Source organism: Theobroma cacao, chromosome 1, assembly GCF_000208745.1.
Source record: "Theobroma cacao cultivar B97-61/B2 chromosome 1, Criollo_cocoa_genome_V2, whole genome shotgun sequence".
NCBI classification, from domain to species: Eukaryota; Viridiplantae; Streptophyta; class Magnoliopsida; order Malvales; family Malvaceae; genus Theobroma; species Theobroma cacao.
The window spans coordinates 14,154,509-14,167,986 of NC_030850.1; the positions used below are offsets into that span (position 1 = coordinate 14,154,509).

General features: G+C 37.6%; 4 protein-coding genes across 6 annotated transcripts; 2 read left to right on the plus strand and 2 right to left on the minus strand.

Annotated features, from left to right (window-relative positions):
* On the plus strand, positions 1,150-3,497 carry LOC18612556 (probable E3 ubiquitin-protein ligase HERC3). Its single transcript, XM_007049419.2, has 4 exons — positions 1,150-1,631; positions 1,990-2,206; positions 2,342-2,660; positions 2,753-3,497. Exons 1-4 carry the CDS (start codon positions 1,288-1,290, stop codon positions 3,235-3,237), a joined length of 1,365 nt encoding a protein of 454 aa, XP_007049481.2. The 5' UTR covers positions 1,150-1,287; the 3' UTR covers positions 3,238-3,497.
* On the plus strand, positions 4,045-7,277 carry LOC18612557. 2 transcript variants are annotated; one of them, XM_007049421.2, is made up of 6 exons: positions 4,045-4,332; positions 4,427-4,458; positions 4,643-4,786; positions 5,339-5,389; positions 6,755-6,819; positions 6,899-7,277. In XM_007049421.2, the coding sequence occupies exons 1-6, from the start codon at positions 4,259-4,261 to the stop codon at positions 7,004-7,006; spliced, it is 474 nt and encodes a 157-aa protein (XP_007049483.1). In that variant the 5' UTR covers positions 4,045-4,258; the 3' UTR covers positions 7,007-7,277. The 2 variants fall into 2 exon arrangements, with proteins under 2 accessions (XP_007049483.1, XP_007049482.1); XM_007049420.2 differs by having other exon boundaries at positions 4,106-4,332; positions 4,601-4,786.
* LOC18612558 lies at positions 7,573-9,252 on the minus strand. 2 transcript variants are annotated; one of them, XM_018128716.1, is made up of 5 exons: positions 8,894-9,252; positions 8,490-8,565; positions 8,125-8,384; positions 7,953-8,025; positions 7,573-7,873 (listed from the first exon to the last, which is right to left on the minus strand). In XM_018128716.1, the coding sequence occupies exons 1-5, from the start codon at positions 9,005-9,007 to the stop codon at positions 7,719-7,721; spliced, it is 678 nt and encodes a 225-aa protein (XP_017984205.1). In that variant the 5' UTR covers positions 9,008-9,252; the 3' UTR covers positions 7,573-7,718. The 2 variants fall into 2 exon arrangements, with proteins under 2 accessions (XP_017984205.1, XP_017984209.1); XM_018128720.1 differs by having other exon boundaries at positions 8,490-8,673; positions 8,894-9,239.
* LOC18612559 (adenine DNA glycosylase) lies at positions 9,628-13,197 on the minus strand. Its single transcript, XM_007049423.2, has 8 exons — positions 12,612-13,197; positions 12,415-12,474; positions 11,536-11,655; positions 11,348-11,445; positions 10,652-11,193; positions 10,418-10,524; positions 9,941-10,166; positions 9,628-9,840 (listed from the first exon to the last, which is right to left on the minus strand). Exons 1-7 carry the CDS (start codon positions 12,987-12,989, stop codon positions 10,083-10,085), a joined length of 1,389 nt encoding a protein of 462 aa, XP_007049485.2. The 5' UTR covers positions 12,990-13,197; the 3' UTR covers positions 9,628-9,840; positions 9,941-10,082.

Sequence of the window (13,478 nt, forward strand, 5' to 3'; positions counted from 1 at the left end):
AAAATAAAATAAAAATTAATCATAATAATATTTTAAATTAAATAAAATATTAATATTTAAATTATTAATTATTAATATTTTAATTAAATTCTAGATTATTAATATTTAAAAAATTTAATAAAAATAATATGTCATATAAATAATAAAGGGTGTTTTTATCTTTTTATTTTCTATTCTTTTCTTATTCCAAAATTATTGTTACCAATCAAATATTACAATAAGTCATAACAATTATTCATGTCCTATTCCCTTTGTCATGCCAAACTAAGTAATAACTATTCTATTTTATTCCCACATCATTCTATTGTCACATAATAACTATTCTATTTCATTCCTGTCTATTCCGCTAACCAAACGTACCATTAGTAACTCAGTCCAGGGCCCAGCACATAGTTTGGCATCACACATATTTTGACTTTGTATAAGTTTTTACTAGTTATGAGGACAATAATTGTATTTTTTTTTTTGAAAGGCAGAGGACAAGAATTGTATTACTATCCAAAGTCGTATCTCTGTTAGAGATATAGTATTTTCTTTTTGTACATAATTCAAGATCAGTACCCACATTTTTAACTTAAAAAATCTTACTTGTGAATTCAAAATTTATTTTTGTTCTTGCTTATGTATAATCGTGACGTTTTACTCTATTTAATTGTGTAATTTTTTTTTATAATAACTCTTTTATTCATAAAGAAGAGAAATTCACCCTAATTTAAATTTACTTCAACTTTGATACTTCTTACTATACTTCTTAGTTACGTGAAATGTCAAAAAAGACAGAGAGTATTGTCACTTCTAGCATCTTTCTATTTGTCACTATGCATTTCTCCTACTCATTGCTAGATTCAATTTATGATACTTGAGAGAAAGAATAAAACTAAACTAGCATTATTCCATTATTCAATAGAGAAATTATTTACTACCATTTTATAATTTATTCTAAAGTACTACTATATCTTCTAATAATTTAATGTAAAATTAAAATTCAAATTAAAATGAATTTCATTTAAAGTCACTATTTCATGAATCTTACGTCAGCCCAAATTTGGATTAAAAAATAATTTTACCATCGAAAAATTAGATGCATCAATATAAATGTCCCATTAAAATTTAAATAAAATACCATAAAGAAAAAAAAACCAATTAGTAATAGTTAATCGTCTTCTCTTAGATCCAACTAAACCGAAGTCCATAACCGACCCAATTTCGCACTGGGTCAACCCATCAGCTCATTTCCCAAGTTTACAATGGCGGATCCGCCATTGCCATCGCGCTCACAAAGTGAAGATGCACTTAACGCGATTCTTATGGAGGCATCATCTAAGGAATAAAACGGCAGTTGCAGTTCCAATTAAAGGCTTATTGGCTCAGATTACTGCTAATAAACCAAGATGGATGAGTACGGTGATGAGCTTTGGTGACGGAGCCCAGGGGGCGTTGGGTCTACCCAAATTGGAGACGGGTCCCGGAGGAGACGCTTACGAGCCCACCCGGATCCCCGGTCTCCCTTCCGATATCACCAGCATCAGCGCAGGTCATTATCACTCGCTCGCTATTGATTCTCGCGGTGGACTCTGGGCTTGGGGACGTAACCAGGAGGCTCAGCTGGGTCGTGATCCACTTGCTCCGAGGTCAGTTGAATAAAATGTTGATTTTCTCATTTACTCGGTTTTTAATTTGTTGGGAAAATTTGTTTTTGATTCCTACTTGAGTATTTATAATGTCAAAGCTAGGTTAACATTGTTCGAGCAATGAACTAAAACTTCTATGCTAAATTTGTAAATGTGTTTTTGCATGTTGGAATTAAATTCAACCTAGTTCTCAAATCAATATTCCTTAAGGGTGATCAATGTTTTTAATTATTGTGAAACTTCAGCCTAGAAAATTTTTTGTTCCTGGATAGAAAGTTTTATTAGGGATGCACATGGGGTTGAATGAATTATCCTAATGTAAAATGGTTAATTGTTGTTTGCTTTTGATTGTGAGCAGAGATTCATGGAATGATCCAAAGAGAGTGGAAGGTTTGGGTCTTGTGAATGTTTGTGCTGCTTTTGCATCTGGTGTCGTTTCTGCCGCTGTTGGCGATGATGGTTCTGTGTGGGTATGGGGAAAGTCTAAGCGGGGACAGCTTGGTCTTGGAAAGGGTATCACTGAGGCTGTGGTACCTCGCAGAGTTGAAGCACTTGCAGGAGAAAAGATAGTCAAGGTGGGCTCCTAAAATTTTAAGGTAGATTAATCTAGTGCCATAATTTCCATACTTTTGCTAGTTTGCTTGAGCTTGAGCTTCAAACATACGTTATCAAATAAGAAGGAAATTCCATGGTTGCATTTTCTTTGACAGGTTTCATTTGGTTGGGGGCATGCTCTTGCACAGACAGAGGATGGAAAGTTGTTGGGGTGGGGTTATTCAGCTGATGGAAGGATAGGAAAGGTTGGGGAAGCTTTGGAGGTGTCTCTGCTGGACTCAAATGCAAATACATCTATGAATAACAAACAGTTTTCAGGTTCGGGACTGAATGTTGCTGAGAAAATGGTTTTAGAAGGAATGGAGAAGGAGAAAGACATGCCGGTCATTTGGGAACCTCGATTGGTTGAAGAACTGCAAGGGGCAGAAGTCAAAGACATTGTATGTGGGCTTGACCATTCCTTGGTTCTTTGCCGTAAGTAACAGTTAGTGCAGATTCATGAGCGATTGTGCATGATGTGGAGATGTTGACTTGCATCTTTGTTAATTTTGAGTGTTTATTTTCAGGTAATGGCACTTTGTTGAGCTCTGGAAGCAACGTATATGGTCAACTGGGCAGAGTCAGACAGGATTTGGGAATGTTACCGGTTGATCTAAGCTTCCATGTTTTGGGTGTAGCATCTGGTCTTGGTCATTCCTTGGCAATTTGTGAGGTTGCATCATTGGATGTTGAAGGTGGTGGAAAGAGCATTGTCTCATGGGGCTGGAACCGAAGTTCACAATTAGGTAGGGCAGGACCAGAGAATCTACCATCAGTTATTGAGGAATTGGAAGGGGAAACACCTGTGGCAGTGTCAGGAGGACGGGTGCATTCTATTGCTCTGACATCTAAGGGGCAGGTGTGGGTTTGGGGCTGTGGTAAGAATGGCAGGCTTGGGTTAGGAAGCTCCAGCGATGAAGCTGAGCCAATCCTGCTTGATTATTTAGAAGATTTTGAAGTTGTACAAGCCGTGTCAGGTTTTGATCATAACCTGATCCTGATAGCTGATTGATGTAACTAAAACATGGTGGCCGAGAGTTTCACAGTCTATTCAACTCCCAAGTTCATCTAGTTGAGTGGGATGCTTGATGATTCTAAGTAGTTTCAGTTTCTAACTGAATAAAGTGTGCTTAATATACTGAACTTTGAATTGTGAGCATTAAACTAAACTATATGTTGAACAAGCTCATCGATAAAGAAAAGGATAAGGAGGGAAAGATTATCTTGAACATCCAAACCCATGCCCTATCTATGCAAAGAAAGTATTTTGTATTCGGATGTTGAATATTTTTTTTGATTGACAAAAATAGATGTTCATACTCATTATATTTTAAATTATCTTTCGTTATGTTAAATAATTTTTAATTAATTATTATGTAAATGATATTTACAATTGTATATAGTAATATCATATAATGATGGATATTGGTAAAATTTTTTGTTTACAAAAATATACATATTTGTTCATTATATTTTTAAATTGTCATTTCAAATAATAATAATAATTATTATTATTATTATTATTAAGTTGACTCTAATTTGTGAATATATAAAAATTTTAATTGCACCGATGATTTTCATTAACAAGTATTCTTCTTAATTCTAATAATATTGAATATTTTATATATTAATATTAAAAAATTTCAATTTATATATAATTGAAACATTAGTTGTGTTTATTTGTTTAAAATTAACTTTATATTTTTAAAATATAATTATTATTTAAAAATAAATAAATAAATAAAATAATTATTCACTTTAAATACACGTGATAATAAAAATTAGTTTAATTAAATTGAAACTAAACAACGCAGAGAGAAAAGAAGGGGTGGAGGAGTTGGAAACGGGGCGTTTTGGTGAGGAGTTGATTGAATAAATTAAACACGCTATTGGACCAAAATTAAGACCGGCGAATCAAACTCCGGACTCCGCGGTCCGCAGCCTGCAGTCTGCACGCAGCGGTATAATAGGAAGAGAAATAAAGAGAGCGTGTTCTTGATATCTTTGAAGCAGAGGAAGGTAAGGAGAGGAGGATGTTGGAAAACCCTGCACCAACCGCACCCGATTCCGCCCCTGCAATCAAGCGCTACGTTCCTGCTAATCAACGGTAATCTCTCCTCCCTAAAGATCTCCCCACTCCTCTCTTTCTATAATTTCTACCAACTTGATTCTTTCTTTTATGTTTTGCCTCAAAATTGCAGAAATCGTTCTCTTGGCCGCCGTAAATCTGGAGGTCAGTTTCTTCATCAATTCACTCCTTTTGATCATTCCTTTTTATTTCCACTTATTTTTCGATAATCGAATTAACAAATGCTGGTCATTTATAAATAATTAAATAAATATATGGTAGACTGAGTTTTAATTAAATCTTGCAGATTGGTTTGATTCCACTAACAATGTTTATGGGAATGATTCAGAGAAGAGTCAAGCTGTCACATCGAGAAATTATCCAGTCGGGGATGCTGGGAGCAGTTCTTTCCTGAATGAAGACCACCCTCGTCCTGGTTTAATAGCTTTAGAAGGCTGTTCTGGAAGTGAAGCTTCTCGGCTTTTAAGCAATCGTATGTTATCTACACAGCCGGTTACTCAAAATGATAATTGTATACTTTCTTAAGAATTTATGGGGACTGCCTTGTTTCTGTTTTCCACCAACATGCTTATCTTATTGGGTGCTTGTCTCGGTAGAGTTATTGTTTTTATCGTGTATTGGTCTGTTCAAATGCATCATTTGAGTTATCCTATATACAACTGAAAGGAGGGGCGAGGGCCTCTTTTCTTGGGTGGGTTGTGGGTTGGGGTTGCTGGAAGCAGAAGAGGAGGTTGGCGATATGATTGATTCAGAATACAGGATTCTTGTGCTTAAGCCTAATAAATTGTATACGAGACTGACCTCAGTTGATGTGCCTTTTTGGGTGTATTAGGTTAAGTGGTGAAGGGCAAGGAGCATTTGGGGTGGGGCTTAGCTTCAATTGTCACTCCCTTCCTCCCTTCGCCACTGGTTCTTACTTGTTTGATAAATATGACCCTTGTTTGGTACTAGTAAGTGTTTCTAAGGATCAATTGATGCAATCATATGACTGATCTACATTCATTATTTATCTCTGGAAATGCAGGTTGGGCAGCTGCCATGCATCGTTGCCATGATACATCAATTGACTTGTCTGGTGAGTAGAAGAACAGGAACTTATAGAATTTCCCGTTTTGTATTTGATTTGATTGGCTTGTTCTCCCTTACTGTGGGCAAGAATTTGCATATCTCATAAGCATGATAAAAGGTGCATATTTCTTAGTGATCTGATGTGGTATGCTAGAATTGGGTTGGATAGACTGCTATGGTTAGTAACAAAGGTCTCCTTATCAACCAAAGAAGAATGCTTTGAGAAAATTAATAAAGGGCATTTGTTGCTAGAGACCTTCTACTGTAGGTCTGTACATGTCAGTAACACTCCTGGCCCCAAAAGAAAAGCGGGGGGCGGGGGGTTGTGGAGCAAGTTAAGTTGGGGTGTGTCTCGTTCTATATGAAATTAAGTGATCATGATCTATTCTATCTTGTTGCATTCTACATGTATTTTGGCAGATTTTGGAATCTAATTTCCATCTCTGGAGATTATCTGGAGTGATGAGCAAAAGTAGACGGCTTGTTACAAAATCGGAAAGTCTGCATTCTTTTTATTAACTTTGCACTGATCTGCAATTGTTGCAGCAAAATTTCTGCAATAGTTGGGATCAGGAAAAATATGCTGGTTGTTAGATATTTATTTCCAAAATTAAGCAGAAAAGAAATTTAGGCAAAAAGAAGTATAATTATGGTTGTTCATGGCTTGTGGCAGTCGAATTTTCAAAAATTAAGGCATCCTTATCGTAGTAGTGATTATCAGTTTCTTTTTACTGGGTGGTTGAAGTTGATTTCTCTGGCTGAGTTTACAACAGTGGCCTGTAATTGCTAACTCTGAGATAATTTCATCGTTGGGGAATGAGCCAACCATCCCCATGAAGATTGGGTGCTGTAGGCTGACAACTAGTGAATATATAAGTCAAGTTGAAAGGATTGGAAGGAGGGAATGAATAGGTTATGGACCAACATTTTGACATCATCATTGAAGATGCCCAATGAATGTGAGATATTTGGTGGATCGATTTGGGCTCTAAGTTAATTTATGCTCTAGGACAACCAGTGGGAATTGAGCTATCCTAATGGATAAATCATCATTTTTCTATGAACTCTGCTGTTATATCTTTAAAGGTTCCTCATCCTGAGCATGGGTTATGAATCTTCTTTAAACAATTCCACCACCATTCTGTTTCACTGCATGTTACCAGTAAGATATTAAACAAAGTTACTGATGAGCTAAAAGTTGCTATTTTCTTTTAGATTTTATGGTAGTGAGCAGTTCTGAGGTTGTTGTGAGTTGTTTATGGTATTGGTACTGTCATTCTTTTGTGTTGGTGTATATTTTCTTCTGCATTCATTACTTGTGAGCTAAAAGATCAGACTAGATAGTTATCTGCTGTGGTTTTCCTTGTTTCAGAAAGACCAGTTCTGTACTCTGGAAGTAGTGATTCAGCCTGGAGGAATTTCAGACTTCCACATCAGGTATTCATCCCTCCCCTCTTCCCCATCTCTTCTTATCACGACTCTGTTTCTCTTATGCATTTGGCTTGATTTTCCTTAGATGATGTCTTCAACAAACAGTATCGGACCTTCACCTGGCTCACAGATGGATTTCTTGGGTGAACTTCGTCGTGCAATTCGCAATGCTAATGCCAATTCTGACAACTAGCGACTGACAAAGAGCAGACATTGGTTGATATGGACTTATGAAGTACTGTTTTTATGGGCTTTGTGCTTGAAGTACCTGTTGTATGTGTTCATTAATTACTCAAAAAATGCTACTTGTTCGGGCCATCATGTCATTTACTGTAAAGCATGGTCCAGGCATTTGCGTATGGCCTGGTCCTTGGGCATGTAATTTAGATGAAAACCTTATGAGCTCTGTTAGTAATACAATGTTCTATAGTTTTTACTTCGGAACCTTAGAGGGACTTCTTTTATCTCTTTTCTTTTTCTAGAAAGAAGGGAGGGGGGCCGGGGGGGGGGGTGGAGTGTTGCCGGCTTATCCTTGATTGGACTTGCACGGTTTTTGATGGATGCAAATCTCTCTTAGTAAAGGTGGGCTAATAAACTGAGGATCCGTATCTGTGTTTTATGGGGGAGTGAGCGTTACTATGAACCGCAGTCCTGCTGTTTAACCAGAAATTAAAGCTGCAGTGCTATTCTTACCCCTCCTTAATTCCAGGTCTTGAGGTTGGACAAGCTGATGGGCGTTGTCATTTGTCTAACATTCCCTTCAATTAACATATCCTGTATTCTAATTGTAGGACAAAAATGATACATTTGGTAATATCTTTTGTTTAAAATGAATTGGAAAATTTTATATGTTAGCATTACTTTCGGACATGAATAATTACATGGCATGTTTGTATGCTATAAAATCATTCTTTCCAGACAGGAATAATTCCTTGGGCTGCCAAACGCTTTTCAACCCAGAAGACTACATGCTTTGCTGTGATTTTCTTCTCATCAATGAGGAAGGGCTCGACAGTGCTTGCTCCCGAGCCATATGAAGACAATGAAAGCCCTTTTGGACCTGTGCAAACGGAGAAAAATGTCCATCATTTATGGGCAAGGGACCTGATAGTTGTTTGGAATTGCTGGAGTTAAAATACCTGTGAGGACTCCATTAGGGAAGAAGGCCCAGAATGAGTAGGGGCAGCCCTCCTTCAGGAATGAACCTTCCAACTGTCAAGTTGGAACGGGCAGATTCACAAAACCATTAGCAAGCACAAATTCAAATGCCATTTTTTGGAAAATAGATCAGTGAGAAAATAGAGCAGACACCTTGTTGTCTTGGAAAGAAAGCTCAATTTCAGATAGATCAACTTGAGCTTCAAGTGTTGTTTTCAATGAAGGGATAACATCCTCCGCCATCAACTCTGGCAGTGGTTTGGCAGGAGCCTTTGCTGCAGGTTTGGGCCTTGCTGGAGCTGCCTTCGGTGCTGCCTTCACTTCCTCCTTCTCACCAGCACCTGTGGCCTTTGTTTCAGAAGTGGGTGATGGTTTTGCTTCAGCAGGAGTGGTTGCCTTTGTTTCAGCTGTGGCTAATAGCAAAAGAAACATATTTCTAAGCAACCCAGAATTCAGAAGATCAGCTTTGCTTCTAGAAACAAGGGCTTTAACATACCACTCCAAATGGAAAAACCTACCAGTAGGACTAGACGATTCCTGCACAGCAGAACAGGCGACACATTTACGCGAAATCATTGATTTACTGACCATTTGCTGCAAGGGTTGAGACCAAGGATTCAGCATCTATTAGTAGTAATGAGGTTATCTCATGACCGTTCAGGCCAAGAGAAAAACTTGGCAGACCTCCTCAGGTGTTTTCAACTGTGAAGTGAACTTTTATGTTTTAGAACAATTACATTTTGACAGCAAACAGTAATTCTACCGAAGATTCAGATTAGAATTTCCCTTGCTTTCAGTCCAGAACCGCCGCCTCTTCGATTTGAAGAGAGGTAAATGAAGAGGATAGAGCGGCGTTCAGACTAGTTCAGACAGTTGCTTAAATTAAATCATACAAAATTGTGGCATATACTAATAAAGTTACCATTGATAGTGTGAAGGAGAATGAAGAGGAGGTGGCTCTGGAATTCCAACGGAGATACGAAGAAGACGATGGAAAGCTTGAGAATCCTATTGCTCTTCCTCCCAGTGTAGCCATTTTGATACTACCGGAACTGGGTGGATCTCTAGCTACTTCAATTTTATTCGTTTGCTACTCTTGGTTCAGTCATCAAACATTTCTTTTTGGTATTTTCCCTTGACGAATATCTTTAAACTTTTCTTTTTTTGGAGGCAGAGGCAGAAAAGATTGCTGTCATACAATAGAAGAAGAGAAGTGAATAGACGAGAGTTTTCTGATCCACAAGAAGCTTAGGAGAATATATGCCACTGGTTTCTTAAAGTTTATTTTTCTGTCTGCAAAATAGATATTTATTTTCATATTGTGATAAAGGGAAAATAAAAAATAGGAACAAGCTAGTGGTCCAACCACGGTCCAAACCCAAAAAGAAAATGGGAGCAAAATCCTTTTTGTTTGTTTCTGAAAGCATCTATATCCAACTTCTACACTGGTATCCTCTTCACCTCTCTTTTCTCTGGTTGCCATTTGCATGGCAGCAGCTGACTGAAATCCAGAAAATATGAGCAGCCCTCTCTCATTCTCCCCACATAGTTGAGGCACCCTATAGATTTCTGTATTCATTTTCATAAACTAGAGAATACCGGGCGGGGTGGAAAGCTCTTGCATCCCCTTCCCTGCCAACAAATCAACACAAGATGGGGCCAAAAACCACATAGAATAAAAGCTTCCAAACAAAAACAAAATGTTGCTTTGATATTGCAAAGTGAGCATTGAGCTGCCCCAACACGAAGTGTAGCAAACACAGAAAGGACTTTTTTCATGACAACTAAATGTTGTTAATAATTTCCTTCTCCTAGGTAAAATCTGGAGGCATCCCCACGTCTTGAATGTAAACTTGATGGCTGACACATCTGAGTTGAACACAAAATTGAATCATTTATTAGAGAAAAAAAGAAAAGAAAAGATATGCCACACAGTTGCATTTTTGGAAGAATCAAATGCAGAACAAACCTATCTTGAAGACATCGGCAGTTGCTGATAACATGCATGTTGTACAACTGATTAACAAAGTTGTCAACAGACAGCACAACCTGCAATCTCCAGAATGTTTCTTGTTGAATCAATGCAATGTCAGACTGCTGCACCACTTAATTCATGAACACTTCACTCTTTTTCTTGATGGGATTGAACTGTTGGATAATCCATTCTGTTTAAAATTTTGAACCATGGAGTATACCTGCATTGAGAAGACAATAATGGGCATTGAATCACATTAATGACAACAAAGTGGAAACTATACCAGATGAATATATTCACAGTGACAGAAAAACAGAAAGCCATTAAGCTTTCCATTGTACAGGAAAATATAATTATGAAAATGTTCTGAAGAAAAAAGTTTGTTTCCTGGCAACCACAGAGCAATTACAGAAATGCCAAAATTTAGAAGCTACTTGAAATCAGCCATGAATCCGTTCATCACTATAATACCTTCTGTACTGATGATGTCAATCCCATTCTAGAAACAGCATCGCTGTCCAAAAGTTTCCAATCCATGGTTTCGCTGTCCTTCTCTTTGTACAAGTCATGCATCCCACCTACATGCAGGCAGATTAAAAGAAAGGATAGTCACAATTAACAATTATAAAAAGAAAAAATAATCATCGTATCCAAATATATATTTACATGAGATGTGTTGTATGTTTGAGAGAGAGAGCCTCAAACCTTTAAGATGTAACACCAACAACTCCACGTAAATCTTACGGCGAATGTGACTGAAAACATGGACAAATTCCCCAACAAGTACCCTAGAAATTATGCTACAATTTTTTGGGGGGTTAAGTTTAAATGACTTCTTCAGTAATTGATCAATTAGTTTCCTCCTCATGGCTAGGTCAGCTTCTTCATCCAATGTAACAGAAGGGAACTCCCAAAGACCAGCAAGTAAACCCTCATCTGGCCTCTTTACGAGAAGGAATCTGCTGTCAGGTTGGCTTTGGTGCAATGTACCTTGGCTTCCAGAAATCTCTACAACACAAACAGTAGAAAAATCTTGTCTTTGTTTTGCCTTTACTACCTTTGTAGGATAACGTGTCACCACAACTGACTCATCATTTTTGGAATTATATAATGCACAGCATTGGCTTGATACAGGACATGAAGAGCAGCTTGGGTTCAATGGAGTGCATAAGGTTGCACCTAGCTCCATGAGAGATTGGTTAAAATCCCCAGGTCGAGAAGGATCTACAAGTTGAGCTGCTAGTTTCCTGTTCCAAAGAAACTTTTAAATGCAATAAATAGTAACAGGAGCAGCAGTAATGATCATTATAGTCATTTCACCACCAGTATTCCTATTCCAAACTAGAAATAATTTGTATAGGAATTGAAACAAGAGATGTAGGAGATACTAATAAAGCTCACCAGAAGTTCTTGACAGTAGTTTTGTCTTTTGGATTGGCAGAAATAGCCTTTAATCTAGCAAGCACCCTTACCACATTTCCGTCAACCACAGGCACCACCTGAAAAACGAAATATAGAAGCTATAGAAGCAATGCTCTAGATTCCCCATGTCTCATTTGAAAAAAAAAAAATACTTGGAACCAGATTACCTCTTTGAATGCTATAGAAGCAATTGCTCCTGCTGTATAATCTCCTATTCCGGGAACCTTCCTCAAGGTGGAAACTGTATTTGGAAACTCACTTCCCCTAGCCACAATCATCTTAGCTCCCTAACAGCAAGAGAAGGAAAGACAAAAAATTAGGTCATGCTTCAATAAAGATAGGAAAATTATATCTAAGCAATAACTTTTCTAGTTTTTCCTTCAAAGAAGTTATGTTCTTTACAAGGCAACAGATGGTAATATTGCGTTTACAGTGCTTACCAAACCTGATAAGTTAGCAAATAAACTCCATGGTATGACAAAAGGAAAAGAAAAGAAGTGATACAGGATAGACTGGATGGTGAACATGGGAAGCAGTGAGCATTTGCATGACTGAAAAGGGGAATTTATGCATCAAACAATTTGGCCAGAATGATCCTCAAATTGAAATCATATGCACTGCTACAATCATCCTGGACAGAGCCATACATAAAGTAGTAAATTGGGAATCATAATCACCACCACAATGAACAATTAGTTTTAAGATTGCATGACAGCATGAAGACTTGATTCCTCTGCACCATCTGTAACTATGATTCAAATTTCAATTGCAGCCTCAAACAACTATGATAGTACTCTTTTTTTTTAACATCAGAAGACTGAACATTGTGTGAGAATACAATAACAAGAGGTTAATAACACCACCAAACAATAAAGAATTTTTGCATATAAAATTACCTTAGAAGTTAAAAAGTAGTAGTATAAAAGTTTGAATCTTTACTGTCCACTTAAGCTTTTTAAATAATTGGTCACACAGTCTCTTTTAACGCATTATTAGAAGAGAAAAAAGACAATCGGAGCAAAACACAAAATGCAAGTAGAGCTAACCTCCAAAAGGAAACGAGCCCTTCTGTAATATCCCAACCCTGCCCACATCTCGTTCACCTCCTGGAAAAAACATTGAAAAGAAAAGAAGAAAACTTCCATTTAAAACCCAATTACCACAAAGTAAACAAACAAACAATACTAGTTAATAGTAATATATACTATATAATAAAATGAAATGAATTCAAAGCAATGCAGACCTCAAGAGAAGCCTGAGCGAGGTGTTGAAGAGTGGGCCATTTTTGCATCCAACGCTTGTAGTAGTCAATAACAGTCTGAACCCTTGTTTGTTGCAGCATCACCTCTGAAACCCATACCCCGTATGCCCTCTTTTCGTCGTCTTCTTCTTCTTCTTCTTTTTTAACATTTTTGCCATTTCCTGATTTTGTTGTTCTTCTTCTCCAAGGGAGGTCTCTTTGGTTCTTGTCGTACCACTCCAACAATGATGACCTTATCCTATTGGTGTCCTCTTCGCTGAACAAATCTTCGATGTCTCCCATGACATGTTCTTGTTCTTCTTTGATCAACTGATTCAACTGGTGCCTCTTTTTGTTGGTGTTGTTTGCTTTGTTCTTCATTGGTCAACGAGAGACGCGATTGGGTTAAGTTTGTTGGGTTGTGTTAGTTTTGTGGAAGTAAGCCCGGCTGCTGGTGCTGGGTGCGACAGTTTGAAATTCGAATCCGCGGGTGGGCAAGTAGAGTAACACAACCATCCCCAACCAAGGGTCAAGTCAAGTGGCAATCTGGGGCTTCACTTTGACCGTGTCTCTATGCATCTGTCCGCTGTAATTTTGCTTTTATAAATACTTTGGCAAGTAGAGTTTTACAGCTTTACCATTGGCTCCCCTCACCCTTTATAACGTGTTCAAAGATGATTGGTTTCCGACTCAGGTTATCTCGAGCATGGGACACAGAGTAACATGTTCTCCGAGGATTTCGAGAATAGCGGAGCACGATCACCTGCCGTCAGAGGCTTACGTGGAACGCATCTGTCCATCCATTAACGACAAACTAGAAAATCACAATTACAATAATTACTACCAAAAATGAAATGTTTAATTTAGTAC

Bases quoted from the DNA above. Each gene is read 5' to 3' on its own strand.
- LOC18612556 (XM_007049419.2), top strand. From the start codon at position 1,288: ATGCACTTAACGCGATTCTTATGGAGGCATCATCTAAGGAATAAAACG. The intron at 2,207-2,341 runs GTGGGCTCCTAA...TTTCTTTGACAG, and splicing joins CAGGAGAAAAGATAGTCAAG to GTTTCATTTGGTTGGGGGCA. The intron at 2,661-2,752 runs GTAAGTAACAGT...GTTTATTTTCAG, and splicing joins CCATTCCTTGGTTCTTTGCC to GTAATGGCACTTTGTTGAGC.
- LOC18612557 (XM_007049420.2), top strand. From the start codon at position 4,259: ATGTTGGAAAACCCTGCACCAACCGCACCCGATTCCGCCCCTGCAATC. The intron at 4,459-4,600 runs GTCAGTTTCTTC...TAAATCTTGCAG, and splicing joins TGGCCGCCGTAAATCTGGAG to ATTGGTTTGATTCCACTAAC. The intron at 4,787-5,338 runs GTATGTTATCTA...CTGGAAATGCAG, and splicing joins TTCTCGGCTTTTAAGCAATC to GTTGGGCAGCTGCCATGCAT.
- LOC18612558 (XM_018128716.1), bottom strand. From the start codon at position 9,007: ATGGCTACACTGGGAGGAAGAGCAATAGGATTCTCAAGCTTTCCATCG. The intron at 8,026-8,124 runs GTGTCTGCTCTA...CCAACTTGACAG, and splicing joins TTTCTTTCCAAGACAACAAG to TTGGAAGGTTCATTCCTGAA. The intron at 7,874-7,952 runs GTATTTTAACTC...CCGTTTGCACAG, and splicing joins CCCTAATGGAGTCCTCACAG to GTCCAAAAGGGCTTTCATTG.
- LOC18612559 (XM_007049423.2), bottom strand. From the start codon at position 12,989: ATGAAGAACAAAGCAAACAACACCAACAAAAAGAGGCACCAGTTGAAT. The intron at 11,656-12,414 runs GTTAGCTCTACT...TCTTGCTGTTAG, and splicing joins GGGCTCGTTTCCTTTTGGAG to GGAGCTAAGATGATTGTGGC. The intron at 11,446-11,535 runs GTAATCTGGTTC...TTCGTTTTTCAG, and splicing joins CTTCTATAGCATTCAAAGAG to GTGGTGCCTGTGGTTGACGG.